General features: G+C 44.9%; 1 protein-coding gene across 1 annotated transcript in view; it reads left to right on the forward strand.

Moving 5' to 3' along the window:
* Nucleotides 1-24213, forward strand: part of LOC132901310 (zinc finger protein 850-like) — an 808362-nt gene that overhangs the window by 36633 nt on the left and 747516 nt on the right. Inside the window, exon 15 of the mRNA XM_060943616.1 lies at nt 932-1203. Within this exon, the coding sequence (XP_060799599.1) occupies nt 932-1203 (272 nt within the window). The remainder of the gene's footprint in view (nt 1-931; nt 1204-24213) is intronic.

Consider the following 24213-nt stretch of genomic DNA (forward strand, 5'->3'; position numbering starts at 1 on the left):
AAAAGGGTCATGTCCTCAGATGAGAAGAAATTTTGAATTATTTGGCAACGCTATGCAGCAGTAAGTCAGGTGTAGAAAGGGAGAAAGATACAGGGCAAACTGTATTTCTCCCACAGTAAAACATGGCGGAGGGGTCCTGCAAGTATGGGGAGCCATCACCTACAATGGAGTTGGTCATCTCTACAAAATAGATGGGACCCTCACTGCTGACAAGTACAGACAAATCCTTATCCATCATGCTGTGCCTTCTGGAAGAGCTCTCATTGGCAACAACTTTATCTTCCAGCAAGATAAAGACCCAAAACACACAGCTGGGATGGTTAAACAGTATTTACAAAACAAAGAACAAGATGGCAGCTTGGCAATTCTTGATTGGCCAGCCCAAAGTCCTGACATGAATATAATTGAGCAAGTCTGGAACTACATGGAGCAAGAGGAGGTGAAAAGGGCTCCTTCAAACCTGCCACAGCTCTGGGAAGTGTTGCAAGACATATGGAGATCAATTCCACTTGATTTTATTCATAAACGTTATGATAGCATGTCTGATCGTGTCAGTGCACTTCAGTGTCAAGGGGTTCCATACCAAATATTGATAATATTTTAGAATTATTTACTCTGGTTACTTGTAACGTTTGTCATGATGAAAATGTTTAGTTTATTAAGAGAACTTGAGAACAAAAGGTCAAATTGTGGTGTTTTGTCATTTTGGGAGGCGTTTCCATATTTTTTGCCAATACTGGTACTTTGTTGTGTCCTGTTTGATCCCAGTCCTGATGGACACCTAGTCTCAACCAGATGCTCAGTGAACCTTACTGGCAAGCTTTCTTAGGATAATCTTTATACAGTACTAATGTACCGTATATGGTCTTAGACACAGATTGCACACACATTTGGGCCTCATTTCTTCCTGTTGTGTTTTCTCTGCTCCCAGACTGTGAAGTTCGCAAATCCTTCTTCCTCAACAAATGCAAGGTTCATGGACCACCCCTCTTCATCCCCGATACTCCTGTTCCCATGGGAGTCCCTGACCGAGCCAGACAAACACTTCCTCCTGGGCTAGAAATCCAGAAGTCCAGTATTCCTGATGCAGGCCTGGGAGTGTTTAATAAGGGGGAGACTGTTCCAGTAGGTGCACACTTCAGCCCCTGCCAGGGAGAGCTGGTGAACCGAGAGGAAGCCAAGAACAGTGGAGACTCCTCGGTTGTGAGTTTGTCATAAATTTTATTATAAAGATTGTATATTATGGAACAAAATATGATGACTAGATGAAGGTAGCTCCAATTAATATCAATTTCTTCTTGCAGATGATATGTGGAGTAGTGGTGTAAATCGCAAGTTTGAGCACAATGCAGTCCGACATCGGTTCTTTTAGCCAGTGTGGTGGAACTTGCCTGTTAATAAAAATACTAGTAACACCTCAGTGCTCAAGTTGTCTGTGTCTATGCGTCAGCCCTGTGATGACCTGGCGACTTGTCCAGGGTGTACCCTGCCTTTCGCCTGTAGTCAGCTGGGATAGGCTCCAGCTTGCTTGCGACCCTGTAGAACAGGATAAAGCGGCTAGAGATGATGAGACAGTATATACCCGGTGTGCTGTGAGACAAAGTGAAGTGTGCTGTGGAATTTTGAGCAACCCCATGCATTTTCATGCAGGCTCATGAAATAATATTTTTTTAAAATGTAACAATGACTATACTTTTTCATTAAAAATGTTTGTAGGTAGTCACTTTTAACTTTTTTTTTTTTTTTAATCTAAATGGCCTTTAATCCCATTTTGAAAATAAATTTGGTTCCAGGGAGGAGGATTATTATTGTAGCGACCAGAAAAGGCAGTCGCTTTAGTTGTTGCCAGTTCCACAGAGCCTTGCCAGAGTGCAAAGGCTCATGGGGCTGTTAATGTTAAAGCTTGGAGAACTTTAGGGGCTAAATAGCAATGAGCCACCTTGACCAAGACTCCTGCAGTAATTGACCACCTCTGTCCAGTATTTCTGATAGGCATGTATCTTGTAGTAAAATAAAACATCTAGAACCATGTTATGTACAGAGCATAGGATGTCACATAAGTCAATCAGTCCCTGTCCCAGTCCACCATCCCACCCTGCCTGAAGTCCTCTACCATCTTCCACTGCCAAAAAAAGACCATTAGCAGCCTGAATGACCACTGACCAGTGGCACTTACTCCCGTCATCATGAAGCGCTTTGAGCAACTGGTTCAGACTTGCATCATCTCAAGTCCCTCACCCATGTTGGACACCAGTATACTTATAGAGCTAATGGGTCTACAGAGGACGCCATAGCAACAACTCTCCACACTGCCCTCACTCACCTTGAGCAGCAGGAGAGCTATGCTAGGCTGTTCTTTGTGGACTTTAGCTCAGCATTCAACACCATTCTCCCTCACAGACTGGTGTCCAACCTGACAAACCTGGGACTGTCTTAATCCATCTGCCTCTGGATAAAGGACTTCCTGTCTGATTGCCTCAGCAATGGCTCCCCACTCTTCACCCTCTAGTCAAGTCAAGTTTATTTGTATAGCGCTTTTAACAATAGACATTGTTGCAAAGCAGCTTTACAGAATTTGAACTACTTAAAACATGAGCTAATTTTATCCCTAATCTATCCCCAATGAGCAAACCTGTGGCAACGGTGGCAAGGAAAAACTCCCTCAGACGACATGAGAGAAACCTCGAGAGGAACTGTCATGGAGTAATACAGCTCAGGTGTAGGTCCACTCATAAATAAACTGGCTCCGCCACAGCAGCACTTTAGTGCAAGGTGTTTATTTTACAAAGTGCTCCCAAATAGTCCAACAATGCAAAGGTGAGAATTATAAATAAAGCTGGTCAGTAGCAAAATTTACTAAGGGAAAAAAAAACCTAACACTAACGAAAAAAAAAATACTTTCTTAATGTAACAAATCAAACACAAAAATATTCCAAAGCAACTCAGTTCAGTTAAATTACATCCAACAACTACAGCCACAATCTGCATTGCAATTAGTTACCTGAGCTAGTACTCTGTTGCTTCTCCTTCACTCTCCCAGAGAATGATCAGGGCGAACATTTTATACTCTTAGCCCCTCCCCCAGGTCATACCATTACACGGTTTTAAAAATAAATTACCACAAGTAAACATTTTTAGACATAACACAGCCATCAAATAGCTTTTCAACAATACCCTGCATAAGCATCCATTTTACAACAGTTTATTCCCCACAAACATTATTATTTTATTAGTTTGCAAAACACCCCTCAAAACTTTGTTTTGCCCGTACCCATACTGCATTGCGCAGTCCTGACGCTACTGAATTAGCCCTCTGTTATTGCTGCTCAGGTTGGCCTGTCATGGTGGCGCGCAAGCCATTCAAACCCTCCCCAAACAAACGCTCTCTGGACTAAAACCCCACGGAAAAGATGAACAAGACAGAAAAACCAACCAAACACAAGACACAACCAACATTACCTAGACAGCTCAAACAAGTAAGTGTACGTTTATTTTAATGTTATGATTTTACCACGGTAGGGAAAAAGACGCGAGTTTAATTGTATTTGCATGTGGTGTGTTGCTACTAAAGTCAGGTGTGCACCCCTGCTGTAGTAACTAACTGGGATGGGGAAAACCAGCTTGAAGAGGAGCTAGACAGAGCCCTCTGTCACTTCCCCTTCTCCTAGATTGCAGAGCATCGGCAATCTGGACAGGTAGTCAGCCATCAGATTTTGTTTTCCCGCTTTATGACAGATCTGGAATCTATAGGGCTGTAACGCCAGATATCATCTTGTCACTCTGGCATTATGGTCCTTCATGGTCTGTATCCACGTCAGGGCCTGATGGTCAGTATCCAGACCAAACGCTCTTCCTAGCAGATAATAACGAAGGCTATCCAGTGCCCATTTAATTGCAAGGCATTCTTTTTCAATGGTGGAGTACCTTTGTTCCCTGGGCAGCATCTTCCGGCTGAGATAGAGGACTGGTCTTTCTTCTCCTGGCTTCCCTTGTGCCAGGACTGCCCCAATCCCCACAGATGAGGCATCAACCTGCACAAGAAATCGCTGAGTGAAGTCGGCACTTTGCAGAACAGGAGAGGAACACAGACATGTCTTCAGGGTAGTGAACGCTCTTTCACACTCTTCCATCCACTGAACTGGATTCTTGGTGGCTTTGCTTGTAAGGTCAGTTAGGGGTGCGGCGATGGTGGAAAAATTGGGTATGAAATGCTGATACCACCCAACAAAACCCAGGAAAGACCTGACCTGTTTTTTGGTGCAAGGACGTGAACTGTTCTTAATGGTCTCCACCTTGTCCACTTGTGGCCAAACCTCCCCATTGCCAACAAGGTATCCCAGGTACTTGGTTTCAGCCTTGGCCCACTTGCATTTCTGGACATTCAGGGTCAGTCCTGCCTCTTGGATACGGTGGAGAACCCTCCTCCGCAAGTGATGGCAATGTTCTGCCCAGGTCTGGCTAAAGATAACCACGTTGTCCAAATAGGCAGCACAGCAGTCGTCACACCCCTGTAGGACTCTGTCCATAAGTCGTTGGAAAGTTGCTGGGGCTCCATGCAGCCCAAAGGGCATTACAGTAAACTGGAAGAACCTTACAGGTGTTCTGAATGCTGTATACTCACTGGACTTCTCCTCCAGTGGCACCTGCCAGTAACCTTTGCAGAGGTCTAGCGTTGTGATGTACCTGGCACGACCAATCTTTTCTAGCAGGTCATCTATTCGGGGCATTGGATAGGCATCGAACTGTGAAACTGAATTTAGCTTCCTAAAGTCCATGCATATCCTCAGGGACCCATCCGTTTTTGGGACAACTACAATTGGACTGCTCCATTCGCTTGTTGACTGCTCGATGACCCCCAGCTCCTGCATGGTTTGAATTTCTTTCCTCGGTCCAGACACCAGGGTCTCCGGCACCCTGTAAGGTCTTTGCCGAATTGGAGTAGGGTCTTTTTAAATGTATTCTGTGTTCCAACACTCCAGTGCGGCCCGGTCTAGGCTGGAACAAAGCTGGGAAGAGGTCAAAGACCTTCAGCAGATCCCTCTGTAGATCATTCTTCAAATGATCAAGGGTTGGTTCTGCCTCTCTGCTGCTGCCAGGTCTGCACATCGTCTTCATCCTCTCTATCTGCCTTCACCCTCCGCACCATCACCTTGGCTTCCGTTCTGTCCACCTCTGTCTCTGCTTTTATTTCATCCATCTTCATCTCCTTCCACTTCACATGGTACACCTGTTTAGTCTTGCCCTTGTCAGGATAATGTACCTTGTAGGTAACTGGACCCATTCTTTTGGTGATGACATAAGGGCCTTGCCATTTCGCAAGGAGCTTGCTGGTACTGGTGGGAAGCAGCAACAGGACCTTCTGACCCAGCTTGTACTCACGGTGTCTGGCATACTGGTCATGCCAGAGCTTTTGGGCCTCTGTGCCTTTCTCAGATTCTCTGTAGCCTTTTCTCTGTACTGGTCCAAGCGATCCCTCATTTGCAGCACGTACTGCACAATTCCTACTTCTGATGAAGCATCAGGTGATTTCTCCCAGGCTCTCTTCAGCAGGTCCAATGGGCCCTGAACCTGCCAGCCATACACCAACTCGAATGGGGAGAACCCTGTGGATGCCTGAGGCACCTCTCTGTATGTAAACAGGAGGAAGGGTAGCCATCGATCCCAATCTTTGCTGGCATCTGAGATGAACTTCCTCAGCATGTTCTTGAGGGTGTGGTTGAATCTCTCCACGAGCCCGTCCGTCTGTGGATGGTAGGGACTGGTCCGGAGGGCTTTGATACACAGTTGCTGGTGGAGCTGCTGCATCAGTCTCGATGTGAAGTTTGTCCCCTGGTCAGTAAGGATTTCCTTCGGGAATCCGACCCGGGAGAACAGCTGGACCAGGGCACTGACGACCTTCGGCGTGGTGATTGATCGAAGTGGGAAGGCCTCTGGATAGCGAGATGCGTAATCGCATATGACAAGGATGAACCTGTACCCAGAGCTGCTCTTCTCAAGTGGTCCCACTATATCCATAGCTATTCGTTGGAAGAGGGTGGTGATCACGGGTAGTGGATGCAGAGGGACTCTGTCAGCTCTCCTCACAGCACCTGTTTTCTGACACACAGGACAGGATGCACAATATGCATGCACGTCGGCATACATAGAGGGCCAGTAGAACCGTGCACCTTACCTAAGGTAGGTTTTTTGTAAAGCTAAATGACCTGCCCAAGGAAGTGTGTGCGCGAGGTGAAGCACTAACGGTCGACATGTTGGTATGACTAGGCGTCTGACATTATCCCCCTCAATGTACAAAATACCATTTTCCACCAACACTTTTTTTTTCCCCATCTACCCCCTTGTGATCACCCTCTTTCCCATTTACTTTTTCAAATAAAGGTTTCAAAGACACATCTGCAGTTTGCAAGGCCCCAATGTTCTCTGGTACCTCCCACAACCCCTCAGCTTCAAGCCCACCTACTTCCGGTTTGAACACCGGTGTACCCAGATGCTTCTCTAGACGCCGTTGTCTACGCGTCTTTCTGGGGGCTTTGGACCCGCCCTGGCACAGACTACCACACAAGTCTGGTAGGGGCTCCAGTCCTCCCCAAGTTTGGAATCTTGTAAACACTGGACAAGACAGATGCACATCTGCAGTTTTACCCTTAGGGGCAGTCACGAGATCAGACAACATTGGTAAGTCCCTGCCTAACACCATGTCAGTTGGTAAACCCTCCACCACTCCAGCATTAATCAAAAACATTTGTGCATTTACAGTTACCGTGACCTCCATTGTCGGGTATTCTTTATCACCATGTACACATTGCACAACCATTTTCTTTTCATAGTTCAGATTATCAGCAGGAACAACACATTTGTTAACAAGAGTCACAGAGCTTCCAGTATCAAGCAGTGCTTGCACAGCTGGACCATTCACATCACACACATCACATTATCTCTAGCCGCTTTATCCTTCTACAGGGTCGCAGGCAAGCTGGAGCCTATCCCAGCTGACTACGGGCGAAAGGCGGGGTACACCCTGGACAAGTCGCCAGGTCATCACAGGGCTGACACATAGACACAGACAACCATTCACACTCACATTCACACCTACGGTCAATTTAGAGTCACCAGTTAACCTAACCTGCATGTCTTTGGACTGTGGGGGAAACCGGAGCACCCGGAGGAAACCCACGCGGACACGGGGAGAACATGCAAACTCCGCACAGAAAGGCCCTCGCCGGCCCCGGGGCTCGAACCCAGGACCTTCTTGCTGTGAGGCGACAGCGCTAACCACTACACCACCGTGCCGCCGCTGGACCATTCAAAAAAAAAAAAAAGTTCACATTTCAATTCATCACCATCAGCATCCCCACAAAGACAGTCCCCCTCACTTGATACATAACAGAATCCATTCAGCTTTGGCTTTCTCATAGGACATACAACAGCTTTATGACCCGGTTGCTGACAGTGAAAACAGACTAACTCCTGAAATCTATTCTGCGCATTGTCCCATCTTACAGCCCCACCCGCGGTACCTCTACTGTCCCGCGTAGATGCTTGAGATCGTGCTTGAGGTGGTGGTGTTGCTTGAGATCGTCGTGGTGCTTGAGGTCGCTGATTACCCCGCCGATGCGCGTTCAAATACTGCATGGCAAGTTTTGCAGCCACTTGCTCATGCTCTTTGACCCAGGTTCTGATATTGTACGGTAGGACTTGGATCAGCTGTTCCAGAATAATCATCTCTGTGATGTCCTCCTTGGAATGCTGCTCAGGTCGTATCCAGCGACGATAGAGGCCCTTCAGGTGGTTATAGGTCTCAGTAGGGGTCTCTCCAGGTGGTGTCATGGACGCTCTGAAGCGCTGACGATACGTCTCCAGTGCAATATCAAACTTCTCCAGCAGGGCCTCTCGCAGGTACTTGTATGTGTTGGAACGCTCCTCATCCATTGCTGTGTATGCAGCAAGCGCCTTCCCAGTCAGCAGTGGCACCAGGCGACACGCCCAGTCTCGCTCTGGCCAAACCCAGGTTCTGGCTATACGCTCAAACCGCAGCAGGTAATCTTCAATGTCTTCCCCTTGCTGATAAACAGGCATCTTGGGCTCCTTACGCACAACCCTCTCTGGCTGGGATGGATGAGAAGCAGGACCCTGGGTGAATTGAAGAGCAGGAACTTGCCATAGCTCATCAAAAGCATCTGCCGATGTCTCTCGGGCCGCTGGACGTCGACGGGGGGGTTGGTGTGGGGAGGCCCATCCGTGGACTCTCAGACGCAGTTGTTGACACTGCCGGGGCTGTGTGGTGTGGCTGTTGTCCTCCTGCTTGCCCTTGGATGAAGTGTGTAGCTAGGCCACGGAATTCTGCCAAAATGTGCTCCTCACGTCGCTGCTGGGTGGTCAGGAAATCCCTCAGCAGGCCTGCTACTTCTCCCATAGCCCTGTCTGTCTCAGGTGCTGTCACTGTAGCCGCTGCTTCTGTGTGGAACTGTGCTCGGGCTTTGGTGTGCTAGCCGTCATCTTTGGCCATGCGTATGGTTGCGTCTGCTCCAACTGCTCCTCAGAGGCATCCGCCCACTCATCGCCCTTCTCACCCTTTACATCTGCCATTTTGGGTCTTTCAGATGCACTTTCTGTGGCTGGCCAATCCCACTTCTGACACCATATGTCACGGAGTAATACAGCTCAGGTGTAGGTCCACTCATAAATAAACTGGCTCTGCCACAGCAGCACTTTAGTGTAAGGTGTTTATTTTACAAAGTGCTCCCAAATAGTCCAACGGTGCAAAGGTGAGAATTATAAATAAAGCTGGTCAGTAGCAAAATTTACTAAAGGAAAAAAAACTAACACTAACGAAAAAAAATACTTAATGCAACAAATCAAACACAAAAATATTCCAAAGCAACTCAGTTCAGTTAAATTACATCCAACAACTACAGCCACAATCTGCATTACAATTAATTACCTGAGCTAGTACTCTGTTGCTTCTCCTTCACTCTCCCACAGAATGATCAGGGTGAACATTTTATACTCTCAGCCCCTCCCCCAGGTCATACCATTACACGGTTTTAAAAATAAATTACCACAAGTAAATGTTTTTAGACATAAATAACACAGCCAGTAAACTGGGATGTATGGATGCTGTCAGTCCCCACTCGCTTGCTCACTCAAGTTTGTTGACGGTGTAGTGGCTGGCTGCTTTATGTCCCAGGGCTCCCTCATGCCTGTGTTACCTTCTGGCTCTCTCCTTTTAGTTATGCTGTCATAGTTAGTTGCCGGAGTCCCTGCTTGTACTCGGTGCAATATGTATACTGCTCCTACTTATTCAGGTGACATTGGGCATACCTAACAACCTGTGTTTTTCTTTCCTTCCCCCACCCCAAATCTGTCCCTCTGAGTTACATGGAGTCAACAGGAAATCTTTTGGTGGAGAGGGTGGAGACCTCGACTGGCTATCGTAGCCTGCAGGGAATCGGCCGTCAGACTTTGTCGCATGTCCCAGACCTGGTGAAATGTCACTGAATTGTCTTGGCCAGCCCTAAGGGTCCCATCTGCATCTCATCATTGCTGAGGAGTGTGCTCCCATCACCCAATCAAGCATCCAGCCAGAGCAGGTCATGATATATTTTTTACCATATTAACATGCCATTGTTGTGTGTTATGCCTGATGTAAAGACTCTCATCTCTGCGAGCCTACCACACAGATTTAATACTTGTCATTTTTAGGGCATACCTAACAACGTGTTTTCTTCTCCCCCCCCCCCCCAATCTGTCCCTCTGAGTTACATGTTGGTCCTGGGATTGAGATGCTGGCCTCTTCTGCCCCTCGGACCTGCTTGATCCATCCTGGTGCCCTGTGTCTGGTTGGAGTTTTATCGCACCGCTCCTGCGAAGGACGGCCCCATGAGGATAGTTGAGGGTTATACCTGGAGGATGCTCTGGACTCTTACAGTAAGGCTTTTATGGCTGAGGACTACAGTTGTCTTGCTAACTTTAGGACTGCAGTTATCATGAACAGTTTTGCACTCAAGTTTCCATCAATGAAGAGTTATAACATCAACGAAACTGTCCTCATGTTAAAACTGTTAATATTATAGTCAGGCTGTCTGTTGTTGCCCAAATGAGGATGGGTTCCCTTTTGAGTCTGGTTCCTCTCGAGGTTTCTTCCTCATGTTGTCTGAGGGAGTTTTTCCTTGCCACCGTTGCCACAGACTTGCTCATTGGGGATAGATTAGGGATAAATTAGCTCATGTTTTAAGTTGTTCAAATTCTGTAAAGCTGCTTTGCGACAATGTTTATTGTTAAAAGCGCTATACAAATAAACTTGACTGACTGACTGACAGCCATCAAATAGCTTTTCAACAATACCCTGCATAAGCATCCATTTTACAACAGTTTATTCCCCACAAACATTATTATTTTATTAGTTTGCAAAACACCCCTCAAAACTTTGTTTTGCCCGTACCCATGCTGCATTGCGCAGTCCTGACGCTACTGAATTAGCCCTCTGTTATTGCTGCTCGGGTTGGCCTGTCATGGCGGCGCGCAAGCCATTCAAACCCTCCCCAAACAAACGCCGACCGGACTAAAACCCCACGGAAAAGACGAACAAGACAGAAAAACAAACCAAACACAAGACACAACCAACATTACCTAGACAGCTCAAACAAGTAAGTGCATGTTTATTTTAATGAGTTATGATTTTACCGCGGTAGGGAAAAAGATGCGAGTTTAATTGTATTTGCGCGTGGTGTGTGTTGCTACTAAAGTCAGGTATGCACCCCTGCTGTAGTAACTAACTGGGATGGGGAAAACAGACTTGAAGAGGAGCTAGACAGAGCCCTCTGTCACAGGAACCAGACTCAAAAGGGAATCCATCCTCATTTGGGTGATAAGAGACAATGTGATTCTAACATTTTTAACATGAAATCAGTTTTGTTGATGTTCTAACTCTTTATTGATGGAAACTTGAGTGCAAAACTGTTCATGGCAACTGCAGTCCTAAAGTTAGCAAGTCAGCTGTAGTCCTCAGCCATAAAAGCATTACTGTAAGAGTCCAGAGCATCTTCCAAGTGTGACTTTCAACTGTCCATATGGGGCCATCCTCCACAGGAGCGATGTGATGATGAGACTCCAACCAGATGTAGGGCATCAGAATGGATCAGGCAGGTCTGAGAAGCAGAAGAGGTCAGGATTGCCATGTAACTCAGAGGGACAGATGGGGGGAGGGAAAGAGAGAAAACACAGGTTGTTGGGTATGCCCAATGTCACCTGATGAGTAGGAACAGTATACATTTTGCACTGAGTACAAGCAGGGACTCCGGCAACTAACTATGACAGCATAACTAAAAGGGGAGAGCCAGAAGGTAGCACAGGCATGAGGGAGCCCCGGGACATAAAGCAGCAGCCATGACAGGATCAACAAACTCGAACAAGCAAGTGAGTGGGGAACTGACAGCATCCATACATCCCAGTTTACCAAAACACTCTGTCTGAGGACCCTTCAGATCTACAGGGATGAGAATTTTCCGCCGATTGGCGGATTTCCGACTTTTTCAGACCAAAATGATCGTTTTTGAGCATGCACGCGCAACATTAAGGTCTGCATCACGCGTCTTAGAATGTGCGCGCGCGAGGGAGACTGTGTGCAGTGTTGCCAGATACTGCTGTTTTCCATCCCAAAATATGTTCCAAACCCGCCAAAATGCACTTAAAACCGCCCAATGTGGCAACACTGCCTGTGTGCTTGTTCATGTAGCGCATGCCAGACAAAGAGCATCCTGATTGGGTTACTCAGCAACATACATGAAAATCCCTCACCTTTCGGCGAAATTCGTCGTTTTGAAACCAAAATGGGTGACCTACGTGAATTGTGTAGATCCGATGAGAACAAAAATGGAGGGGGGGGTTGATATTGACCCAAAAGGCAAGGAGGTCGCTTCGCACCCATAGACAGTTTGTGCCGTTTGTGCCTCCTCCTCCTGCTTTGATATTGATGCCATAGCGATGAGTACATCTCGCTGTGAAGGGCAAGCATCATCATTTCGTGCCTCTTCTCCTGCTGGCCAGAGCGTGCACACATCAGTCAGAGTGAAGACCAGACCACCAGAAGCTGGATTGAGTCATCAGACTGAATTTCCTACTTTTTTCAAACTTTCCTGATTGCTATCAAAACAAACAAAACTTCCGGCTTGATTACGTCAGCATTCGAAAGAGGGCACGCGCATCTTTTGACAACCCCTGTGTCCGAAATTGCTTGCTACTCACTATATAGGGCACTGTATAGTGGAGACGTCATTTTGTGGTGCTGTCCGTGCTGAAAGAAATCAAATTAAAAGTCTCAAATTTGATTTAATAAAAAGCAGCAAAGAAAAAGTATTCATCCTTGATTTAAAAAGAACTGAAAGCTGCAGGTACTTCCATATCTTGGCAGGCTGAGTGGTATGCTGGGGCACCTCTTGCCAGCAGACCAGGATATCCAGAGGGAACGTGTGCGGTTCAGTGTTGACCTGACCATCCCCAGCTTCAAGGAGGGAGAGAGCATCGTGGAGTGGTGGGGTCATGTCTTCGACAAACCAGACAAGTACCCCTCCCTGGGTGCACTGGTTAAGTGTTGCCTCTCCATCTTTCATGGACCTAGAGTCGAGTTATCATTTAGTCTGATGAATGATGTAATTGATCAAAGGAGTGGCAACATGAATGTGGAAACATTTAATGCAATACAGACGGTCAAGTACACGCTGATGTCCAGGGGGAAGACAGCTATGCAGTTCTTTAGAAGGGAGGACGTGAAGTTTGGGGAAGTGGACAGAACATTGTGCAAGAACATTAACTCTGCAGCAGCCACATACAAACACCAGCAGAGGGTGAACAAGGAGGAAAAGCAGCAGCAGCAGAGCAAGTATGGCTCTCAAGCAACTTGCAGTGCTCAGCAGGCCAAGAAACAGACTGCTGAAGGAGAGAAGCGGGCAAGGCTGAAACATGTGGCAACTCAGCGAAAGTGGGCCATGGAGACACTGGTGGTCCAGGCAAATAAAAGGAAAAAATGATCACTATTCCTTGTGTGTTCTCCACTTTCTTCATTCTACTGTTCACATTTTTTTCCAGGGCACAATTTCACTATAACTACATGTATTTGTATTTGTACTGTATGTCCTTGTGCAAATGTCAATACAGTATACTTAGTAAGGAGGCTATAATATGTATTCTGGGGGAGGACCCCCCAAACAAAATAAAACAACACCAGAGGCCACGTCACCACTCGCGCACCCTTCTCACCTTTTTCACCCCTGACCCGTTTTCATGCCTGCAGCAAAATAAGCCAATCAGCTTTCAGTGTGGGCGGGCTTTTATCTCTTTTCTCGAGGACCGGAGTTTTCAGCTGAGTCAGTGCAGCCTACAGGATCGGCATGGCAGAGAGAGCGCGCGTTCGCCCCAAAAAACCAAAGTACAAAACCCACTTCAGCTCAGATTACACAAAAGAATATCCCTGTCTAATAATAATATCCCTGTCTAATAATCATCTCCCTGCCTAATAATCTCCCTGTCTAATAATCATCTCCCTGTCTAATAATCTCCCTGTCTAATAATAATATCCCTGTCTAATAATATCCCTGTCTAATAATAAAGAAAATAAATAAATAAAAAAATAGCCAAAAATCATTAGCCCCTGGAACCCCTGGGCCATGGGCCCCGCTGTGGTTTTTTCAGACTTTTTAAATATTTTTCATTCTCATCCCTGGATCTACTCCTTTCCCCTCATAAACACTCTTAACAAAAGGCTTGACTAAACAGATATGCATTCAGCCTAGACTTAAACATGGACTGTTTCTGATTCCTGAACACTACATGGAAGGCTGTTCCATAATTGTGGGGCTTTGTAAGAAAAGGCTCCGCCCCCTGATGCAGCCTTCACTATACAAGGTACCAGCAGATAGCCTGCACCTTTTGATCTAAGTAGGCGTGGTGGGTCATAGAGGACCAGAAGTTCACTGAGGTACTGTGGCGCGAGACCATTCAGTGCTTTCAAGATCAAGAATAGTATTTTACAATCAATGTGAAATTTGATTGAGAGCCAATGCAGTGTGGATAAGACAGGGGTGATGGGGTCATATTTTCTAGCTCTAGTAAGGACTCTTGCTGCTGCATTTTGAATTAACTGGAGCTTGTTTATGCACTTATTGGAACATCCAGACAGTAAGGCATTACAATAATCCAACCTGGAGGTAACAAAAGCATGAACTAATTTTTCTGCGTTGCGTAGTGACATTGAATTTCTTCTCTTAGAAATATTTCTGAGATGAAAGAAAGCTATCCGGGAAATGTTATTGATGTGAGTTTCGAATAAAAGTCCGGGGTCAATAATCACTCCGAGGTCTTTTACTGCTGCACGTGAAGAAACAGAAAGGCCATCCAGAGTTACTGTGGAATCAGAAAACTTACTTCTAGCTGCATGTGGTCCAAGTACAAGTACTTCAGTCTTGTCAGAGTGAAGCAGAAGGAAGTTAATAAGCATCTAATGTCCTTCACACATTCCTCAATTCTATTAAGCTGGTGTCTCTTATCAGGTTTTGTAGAAACATACAACTATGTGTCATCAGCATAACAGTGGAAACTAAATTATGTTTATGAATAATATCACCCATAGGTTTTATATATATATATATATATATATATATATATATATATATATATATATATATATATATATATAAATAATCAGGGCTTTACATTAACTTTTTTGCTCACCGGCCACTGTGGCTAGTGGTTTTCCTGAGTCACTAGCCATTCAGCCTTTTCACTAGCCACAATTTTGTTGCCAGGAAATCGCAGTTTTTTTTTTCTTCACCATGATACGTTAAAGTTCGGAAGATCTAGATTTAATCATGAATGGCAGCGTATAATGTATCTCTACAGTAGCACTCAAGTATTCAGTGCTGTTAAAGGTCCCATGGCATGAAATTTTCACTTTCTGAGGTTTTTTAACGTTAAAATGAGTTCCTCTGACCTTCTTAAGTCACCCCAGTGGCTAGAAATTTCATAATGTGTAAACCAAACTATGCCCAACATTTGAGAATGGCGCGTCAAAACGGCGCGTTGATAAGCTCTTCCCTTTACTACGTCAGCAAGGGAGATGATCCCCACGCCCCCCCCTCTGGATTCCCACCCACTGTATGGGTTGCCCGCCCAGTTGTAGTGAGGAGACCATAGAGGACACAACAACATGGCATCACCTAAGTGAGCGAAACATGGAAATTGCGCTGTACATGGATGTGACAACACAGAAAAGAGTCGGTTTTTACTGCTGACGGGAGAGCCCCTGAAGACGCAGTGGCTTAATTTTATTTACTTCAATAATACGCTGTCGAGTCTACCTAAGATGGTGTATGTTTGTCGGAAGCATTTTCCTGAGGAATGTTTCCACAACTTGGGACAGTACAGGGCAGGTTTTGCACATCAACTGTCACTGAAGCCTGGGTCCGTACCAAGCATCCCTGCCGCATCAGCAACAAACACCGAACAAGTAAGTGTATAACTGGTCATTTTGCCGTGTTTTAAAATCGGTGCGTTAGCCTAGCAATGGCTACATTAGCTGTGCAGCTAACTGCTTCCTGCAGTTAGCCAGGTAATCTGCGCTACAAAACTAAAGAGCATGCAGCATGCTCTGTTAAACTGAGTTTAGTCTGGAAATTGACTGTAACTTATGAGCTTATGTTTGACTATTGCTCCGCAATGCATGTCTTCTGTTGGATAAGCGATATGTTGCTGTCGTTGCTGCTTCTATCCTCTTTAGTTATGGAGTGCGTGTTCAAGCCTAGGGTATTATACGTTCGTAAACTACCACTCCGAACACACTCACACTCTCTTCTCTGTGTCACGTTGAGTTTACGAAAGGAGTCCGAGGGAGAACGGGATTTTGTCTTAGCAGCGTGGCTACAGGCGCTGATAGCAGCGAGTATGTGCGCGCGCGCAGCTTGGTCAAGCCCCTCCCCCTCCCCCCATGGCCCGCCCCCACCCTCTACCCTTCCCCGCCTCCTGCTTCTCATTAGCAAAATGACGCACTGGGAAAAGCGCTGAAATGGGGCTTTCTCCCAGGAGGCTATATTTATGTGCCGAGGGTACATTTCGAGAAAGGCTGCGGATATAACATCCGGAAGCCTCCACGAGCCCGTTTAAAGCATCAACAAACCACCATGCCATGGGACCTTTAAGGTATCTCCCTCTATGAAAACATGGAACCAATTCAGACAAAAATATAAGTAGAGTGTTCTGTTTATTTAACTCAAATTCAAGCCCCTTACAATATGAAATATCGTATATGAAAAATAACATTCAGTACAATTGGACTGATTCTAATATTAAAAGTCCAATTCAAAACATTTATCATTGAAAAACATGTGATGTTTTGATATGCAAGTATTATGTGTATTATCAAGTATTATGTATTATCTATTAATAGTGTGTGTGTGAACATGTGTAGAGAGAGACATTAAATGTCCTCATTACATTCATCATCAGGTGAGTGAATGGTCCATGAAAAATGGTCTTCGTGACCTGAGGCTTCCAGCAGGTCAGAAGTTGATAGCTGGGGCGGGATCAACTTCTTTACAATCATGTGAACATTTCTAAACGGCAGCTCCATCCTCTCCAGCTCAGCCGACTTCATGACAGCCAGGGACTGAAAGCAATGCTGCCCTGTAGTGACCAGCCGTCTTCGCCGGTACATAATACCGATGTGTGCATTTGATTTTTCGTGGTCCTTGATAGTTTCGAGTTTAAAATTACTGGTGCCTGTCTTTGCCAGACTTTCTACAGTCTTCGCAGTACATGGTATTTTCGGTTTTGCTATGAACGAGCCAATCTGGGCGGCACGGTGGTGTAGTGGTTAGCGCTGTTGCCTCACAGCAAGAAGGTCCGGGTTCGAGCCCCGTGGCCAGCGAGGGCTTTTCTGTGCGGAGTTTGCATGTTCTCCCCATGTCCGCGTGGGTTTCCTCCGGGTGCTCCGGTTTCCCCCACAGTCCAAAGACATGCAGGTTAGGCCATCCTTAAAAAAAATCCGTTTCCTGTCCACCGGGTGAGCAAAAAAATTTTCAGTAGGTGGTAGGCACGGTGGTGTAGTGGTTAGCGCTGTCGCCTCACAGCAAGAAGGTCCGGGTTCGAGCCCCGTGGCCGGCGACGGCCTTTCTGTGCGGAGTTTGCATGTTCTCCCCGTGTCCACGTGGGTTTCCTCCGGGTGCTCTGGTTTCCCCCACAGTCCAAAGACATGCAGGTTAGGCCATCCTTAAAAAAAAATCCGTTTCCTGTCCACCGGGTGAGCAAAAAAATTTTCAGTAGGGAGGGATTTTTTATATATATATATATATATATATATATATATATATATATATCCATCCATCCATCCATCCATATATATATATATTTAAAAAAAAAATCTCCTTCTCACCCCCAGCGGGGGGGTGGTATCCATGTCATCCTCAAGCTCGGGTCCTCTACCAGAGGCCTGGGAGTTTGAGGGTTCTGCGCAGTATCTTCGATGTTCCTAGGACTGCGCTCTTCTGGACTGAGGCTTCAGATGTTGTTCCTGGGATTTGCTGGAGCCACTCTCCCAGTTTGGGGGTTACTGCCCCAAGTGCCCCCACTACCACGGGGACCACGCAACCCTTGACCTTCCACATCCGTTCCAGCTGCTCTTTCAACCCTTGATACTTCTCAAGTTTCTCATGTTCCTTCTTCCTGATGTTGGCGTCAGCTGGGATCGCCACATCTATCACCACCACCCTCTTCTGCTCTTTGTCCACCACCACTATGTCTGGTTGGTTAGCCAGGATCTGTTTGTCAGTCTGGAAGCTGAAGTCCCACAGAATCTTGGCCCTGTTGTTCTCAGCCACCTTCTGTGGTATGGCCCATTGGGACTTGGGTATTTCTATTCCATACTGGTTGCAGATGTTCCTGTATACTATCCCAGCCACTTGGTTGTGCCTCTCCATGTACGCTGATCCAGCTAGCATCTTACACCCTGCTACTATGTGCTGGACTGTTTCAGGGGCTTCTTTGCACAGTCTGCATCTTGGGTCTGATCTACTCTGGTAGATCCTGGCCTCTATGGCTCTTGTGCTTATGGCCTGTTCTTGTGCTGCCATGATTAGTGCCTCTGTGCTGTCTGTCAGTCCTGCATTATCCAGCCACTGGTAGGATTTCTTGATATCAGCCACTTCCTCTATCTGACGGTGGTACATGCCATGTAGGGGTTTGTCTCTCCAGGTTGTCTGTTCCTCCTCCTCCTCTGCACTCTCATCAGGGTTCTGCTGCCTGAGACATTCACTTAGCAGTTCATCCTTTGGGGCCATCTTTCTGATGTATTCTCGGATTTTCGATGTTTCATCCTGGACCGTGGTCTTGACGCTCACTAGCCCTCGGCCTCCCCCTTTCCGCTTAGTGTATAGTCTCAGGGTGCTGGACTTGGGGTGGAACCCTCCATGCATGGTGAGGAGCTTTCTAGTCTTGATATCTGTGGCTTCTATCTCCTCCTTTGGCCAGTTTATGATACCAGCGGGGTATCTGATGACTGGTAGTGCGTACATGTTGATGGCTCGGACCTTGTTTTTACCATTCAGTTGACTTTTCAGGACCTGCCTTACTCTCTGGAGGTATTTGGCTGTGGTTGACTTCCTTGTGGCCTCTTCATGGTTTCCATTAGCCTGTGGGATGCCAAGGTACTTGTAGCTGTCTTGGATATCACCTATGTTGCCCTCTGGTAGGTCAATCCCTTCAGTCTGGATCATCTTGCCTCTCTTTGAGACCATCCGGCCACACTTGTCCAATCCGAATGACATCCCTATGTCATCGTTGTAGATCCGGGTGGTGTGGATCAGCGAGTCTATTTCTCGCTCGTTCCTGGCATACAGCTTGATGTCATCCATGTAGAGCAGGTGGCTGATTGTTGCCCCACTACGGAATCGGTACCCGTAGCCGCTCTTCGTGATGATCTGACTGAGGGGGTTCAGGCCTATGCAGAACAGCAGTGGTGATAGCGCATCTCCTTGGTATATGCCGCACTTGATGTTGACTTGGGCAGTGGGTTTTGAGTTGGCCTCTAGGGTTGTCTTCCACATTTCCATTGAGTTCTGTATGAAGGTCCTTAGGTTCCTGTTGATCTTATACAGTTCCAGACATTCCAGTATCCATGTGTGTGGCATTGAGTCGTAGGCTTTCTTGTAGTCAATCCAGGCAGTGCACAGGTTGGTCTGTCTCTTCTTACAGTCTCGGGCGACTGTTCTATCGGCCAGTAGCTGGTGCTTGGCTCCTCTGGTGTTACTGCCAATTCCTTTATGTGCCTCGCTCATGTATTGAGCCACATGCTTACTCATTTTTGCCGCAATGATGCCTGACAGGGCCTTCCATGTTGTGCAGAGACAGGTAATTGGCCGGTAGTTGGATGGGATGGGTCCCTTCATGATTAGGACTGTCCTGCCTTGGGTTAGCCATTCTGGGTGGGTTCCATCCCTCAGCAGCTGGTTCATCTGTGCTGTTAGGCGTTCATGGAGTGCAGTTAGCTTCTTCAGCCAGTACGTATGGATCATATCGGGGCCTGGTGCTGTCCAGCTCTTCATCTTTGACACTCTTTCTTGGACGTCTGCCATTGAGATGGTTACTGGTTCTTGTTCTGGGAGGTTATATATATATATATATATATATATATATATATATATATATTTGGATATATATAATATATATATTTGGATATATATAATATATATATTTGGATATATATAATATATATATTTGGATATATATAATATATATTTGGATATATATAATATATATTTGGATATATATATATATATATTTGGAGATATATATATATATATATATATATATATATATATATATTTGGATATATATATATATATATATATATATTTGGATATATATATATATATATATATATATATATATATATATTTGGATATATATATATATATGGATATGGAGATATATATATGGATATATATATATGGATATGGAGATATATATATGGATATATATATATATATATGTGTGTGTATGTATATATATATATATATATATATATATATATATATATATAATATATGGATATATATATATATATATATATATATATATATATTTATATATATATATATATATATATATATGGATATATGGATATGGAGATATATATATATATATATATATATATATATATATATATATATATATATATATATCCATGTATATCTATAGATAGATAGATAGATAGATAGATAAGAAATTGCAATGCTGTTTGCTTTTTCTTTCAGTACTTTTTTATTACAAAAGCAGACACATTTAATAAAATGACAGTTTAATCAACTGAAACTTGTACAACAACTTTAAGTTAGCATTTTAAATGCTGACTGCAACATTTGCAAAACTTTTACAAAGGTACTTAAAATGTCCGACACACGGACTTTTTGTAGTTCTAAATCGACCGTTAGGCCTAGTTCGGATGAAATTACACTATTAAAATGATCACTGAATAATTTGTTTTTCTGAATCTTTACTATTTTGTTGTTCGCTAGAATACCATTTTGCAATTTCACACTTAAGCAAATGTTTGAAAACTCCGGATCTCCTTCCTTCATGGTGGCTGCCATTTTTTTGTGCCACACGGCGCATGCGCAGAGCTGATTCAATTCTATATTCTGCGCGGAATGCAGGGCTTTCCACAAGCGCCGGCTGCTGGCCATACAGCCAACTACACAAGTCCAGCCGGCTACTTTAATGATTATTATTTTTGTAGCCCACAGGCTCTAAATATTAATTTTTGATTTTAATAAAATTGTTTATCTAACGGACTGACAATAATGTCAAACTGAACCGCACTCATTTAAGTTGTGATTCGCGCTGTTTGTACCGATAATAACCACAAATTCCCCGCCGACTTCGTTGATCAAGGGAGAGTAACTCATCCGCAGCCCCAACATGTGGTGTGTGCGCGCGCGCACTCAGCGGAGGCAGTAGTGTGTCGGAGCCATCGGAGGGAACAGAAGCAGAGATAACGCTTATTTTGTCTCCGGTAAAATAGTCTTCTCTCGTTCCATTACGTGCTGGCATCAAAAGACACTGTTGGTTGTAAATGAAACCAAACTGAGTCGTTGGAGTGTATTTTCATACACAAATGGAGAAATGTTTGCCGAGTGTTTGTGTAGCCACCACTGCAGACCGTTGTTGTTGTTAATTCATAGCATGCTCAGCTGTGTGAATGTGTCATGCACCGAAAATGAGAGATTTACAAGCCAGGAACGCCTCATGATGCAATACGCAAGAAAAGAAAGACGATTTACTGCCATTTTTGTATTTGAGTAAAGCAAATAAATAAATGGTCTGTGGAAAATACATTTAATCCTGGGAACTGCGTGCACAGGAGTTTTTGTGTTTAACACCCCCCCCCCCGGCTGGCTACTTATTTGTCATGGCTGGCTAGTATGACCCTTAGTGGAAAGCCCTGGGAATGCGTAAATGTCAAGTTCGATTTTAGATTTACAAACCCGAAAAAAAATGTCGAAAAACCGGCGTTAAAAAAAAATTTTCAACCGCACAAACGGCACTCACCCGGCCGGTGGACCGGAAACAGAACATTTTTTAATAATGGCCTTAGGTTAACTGGTGACTCTAAATTGACTGTAGGTGTGAGTGTGAATGGTTGTCTGTGTCTATGTGTCAGCCCTGTGATGACCTGGCGACTTGTCCAGGGTGTACCCTGCCTTTTGCCCATAGTCAGCTGGGATAGGTTCCAGCTTGCCTGCGACCCTGTAGAACAGGATAAAGCGGCTACAGATGATGAGATGAGATCTCTTGTGTGGTGTGTAATTAACCCCTCTCATTTAAATATGGCGAACATTTTTCGGCGCGCGCTTTGCGCATCACGGACCTCGGTGATTTTAAAATGCTGCTCTGGCCCTGCTCATTTCTGCCCCTTTTTTCCTGAGCAGCAGGGTTTGAAACTCCAGCTATATGCTGCCACACAGTGCGCTTATCAGTCGTCAGCAACTTTGTTGCTTTGTTCATTAACCGCAGGTTACCGTATCATTTGATTTTATCTGAGATGTTAACGAACGTTCTAAACAATTCTAACGTTGTCAGAATGTTTACGCAGGTGCTCATGGGAGTTGTAGGCATGTAATATTACATTGCATTGTGTTTATTATATCAGATGCCGTCAGAGAAAACTACAATTAAAATATATTGTCATACCACAGAATAAACCACCCGCCAAAGCCGAATTTTACCCGCATTTAACGGGTGCTAATGTAAAGCCCTGATATACAAATAAATATAAATGCAGTATGTCTAGAAAAATCACCATTTACATTAGCATACTGATAGCGATCAGTTAAATAAGAGCTGAGCCAGGAGAGGGCCGTTCCCTTAACTCCCACAACATTTTCTAGTCTATCCAGAAGAATGGAATGATCAATGGTATCAAATGCTGAACTAAGGTCAAGCAACACAAGCAGCTAGACACAGCCCTGATCAGACACCAACAGGTAGGTCGTTTACTGCTTTAACCAGAGCTGTCTCTTTGCTATGATGAGGTCTAAATCCTGACTAGGGATGTTAACCAATGACCGTTTGACCGATGGTTGACCGAATCAACGTCAACAAGTTAATTTTTTTTTTGGTTGTCGGTTAAAAAAAAAAATCAAATTTTATTTAAAAAAATCAGTCGTTTTGAAGCTGCTGATTTTGGAGCGGAGAACCTGGAATTCTGTGTTGTAAACACTTGGGGCATGCCATGCGGTGTAAGGACGACAGCTGACAAATCAGAAACACCCATTCAGTCATGTCCCGCCCTCCCACCCCAGTTGATGCAAACGTGCGCAGCTTTCTGATTTACTGTTTTCTTCTCATACTTATACTTCCTATGCTTCATGGACTGTAACGGCATTTGCTCATTTAGTAATTTTAATACAGAATTTACTTTGATGTAATTTAAACAGTAAATCAGAAAGCTGCGCACATTTGCGCAGCTTCCGCGCAAATGTGCGCAGCTTTCTGATTTACTGTTTTCTTCTCATACTTGTACTTCCTATGCTTCATGGACTGTAACGGCATTTGCTCATTTAGTAATTTTAATACAGAATTTACTTTGATGAAATTTAAACAGTAAATCAGAAAGCTGCGCACATTTGCGCAGCTTCCGCGCAAATGTGCGCAACTTTCTGATTTACTGTTTTCTTCTCATACTTATACTTCCTATGTTTCATGGACTGTAACGGCATTTGCTTATTTAGTAATTTTAATACAGAATTTACTTTGATGAAATTATTCAGACACTACAACGCCCCCCCCCCCCCCCCCCAAAAAAAAATCGGATCTGCACGATTCAGCCGTGAAAAAGGCGGCATCCGCCAAAAGGCGCACCGTTTGCATCCCTGATAGATTCTAATAATTCCAATTCTAGAATTTTAAACTCATAGGTTAACCGACTTTAACCGGCTAATGAGGCTCAGTGGTCGGTCAAGATTTTTTTTAGTTTTCGCCATCTCTAATTCTGACTGGTACATTTCATGGATGTTATTCCTATGTAAATATGAGCATAACTGCTGTGCCACGGCTTTATCTAGGATTAAACAAGTTGTTGTTCTACACTTACAACTGCACCCTGCTCGCTCCCGTAATGGCATCATATTTGCGGATGATACTACCATAGTGGGGCTCATCTCTGGGGGGAAGGAGTCTCCTTATCAGCACAAGGTTGAGCAGCTGTCTGGGTGGTGCTGAGACAACAAACCTGGTCCTCAACCACCAAAACCAAGGAGCTGATCATAGACTTCAGGAAAAGGAAAATGGACTTTCAGCCTATTCTCATCAGTGCGCAATATGTGGAGAGGATCCTGGACTTCTGGTTCCTTGGGGTGCACATAGAGGAGGAGCTGACCTGGAGCTCTAATACCACACACAGTGATTTAAGAACGCACAGCAGAGACTTTACTTCCTGATGATCCTCAGGATGAACGACCTCCCTCAAAAACTGCTTGTGTCCTTCTATTGTTGCTCCATAGAGAACATACGTACATACATACTGCATCAGTGTGTGGTTTGTCAGCTGCACAGGAACAGAGAGAAAAGTGCTCCAGAGGGTTGTCACCACCACCCAGATGATCATTGGATGCCCTCTTCCCTGCCTGGAAGAGCTTTACAGTTCCTGCTGCCTCAAAAGAACCCTCAGTA

Source organism: Neoarius graeffei, chromosome 17 (assembly GCF_027579695.1).
Source record: "Neoarius graeffei isolate fNeoGra1 chromosome 17, fNeoGra1.pri, whole genome shotgun sequence".
Taxonomy (NCBI): domain Eukaryota; kingdom Metazoa; phylum Chordata; class Actinopteri; order Siluriformes; family Ariidae; genus Neoarius; species Neoarius graeffei.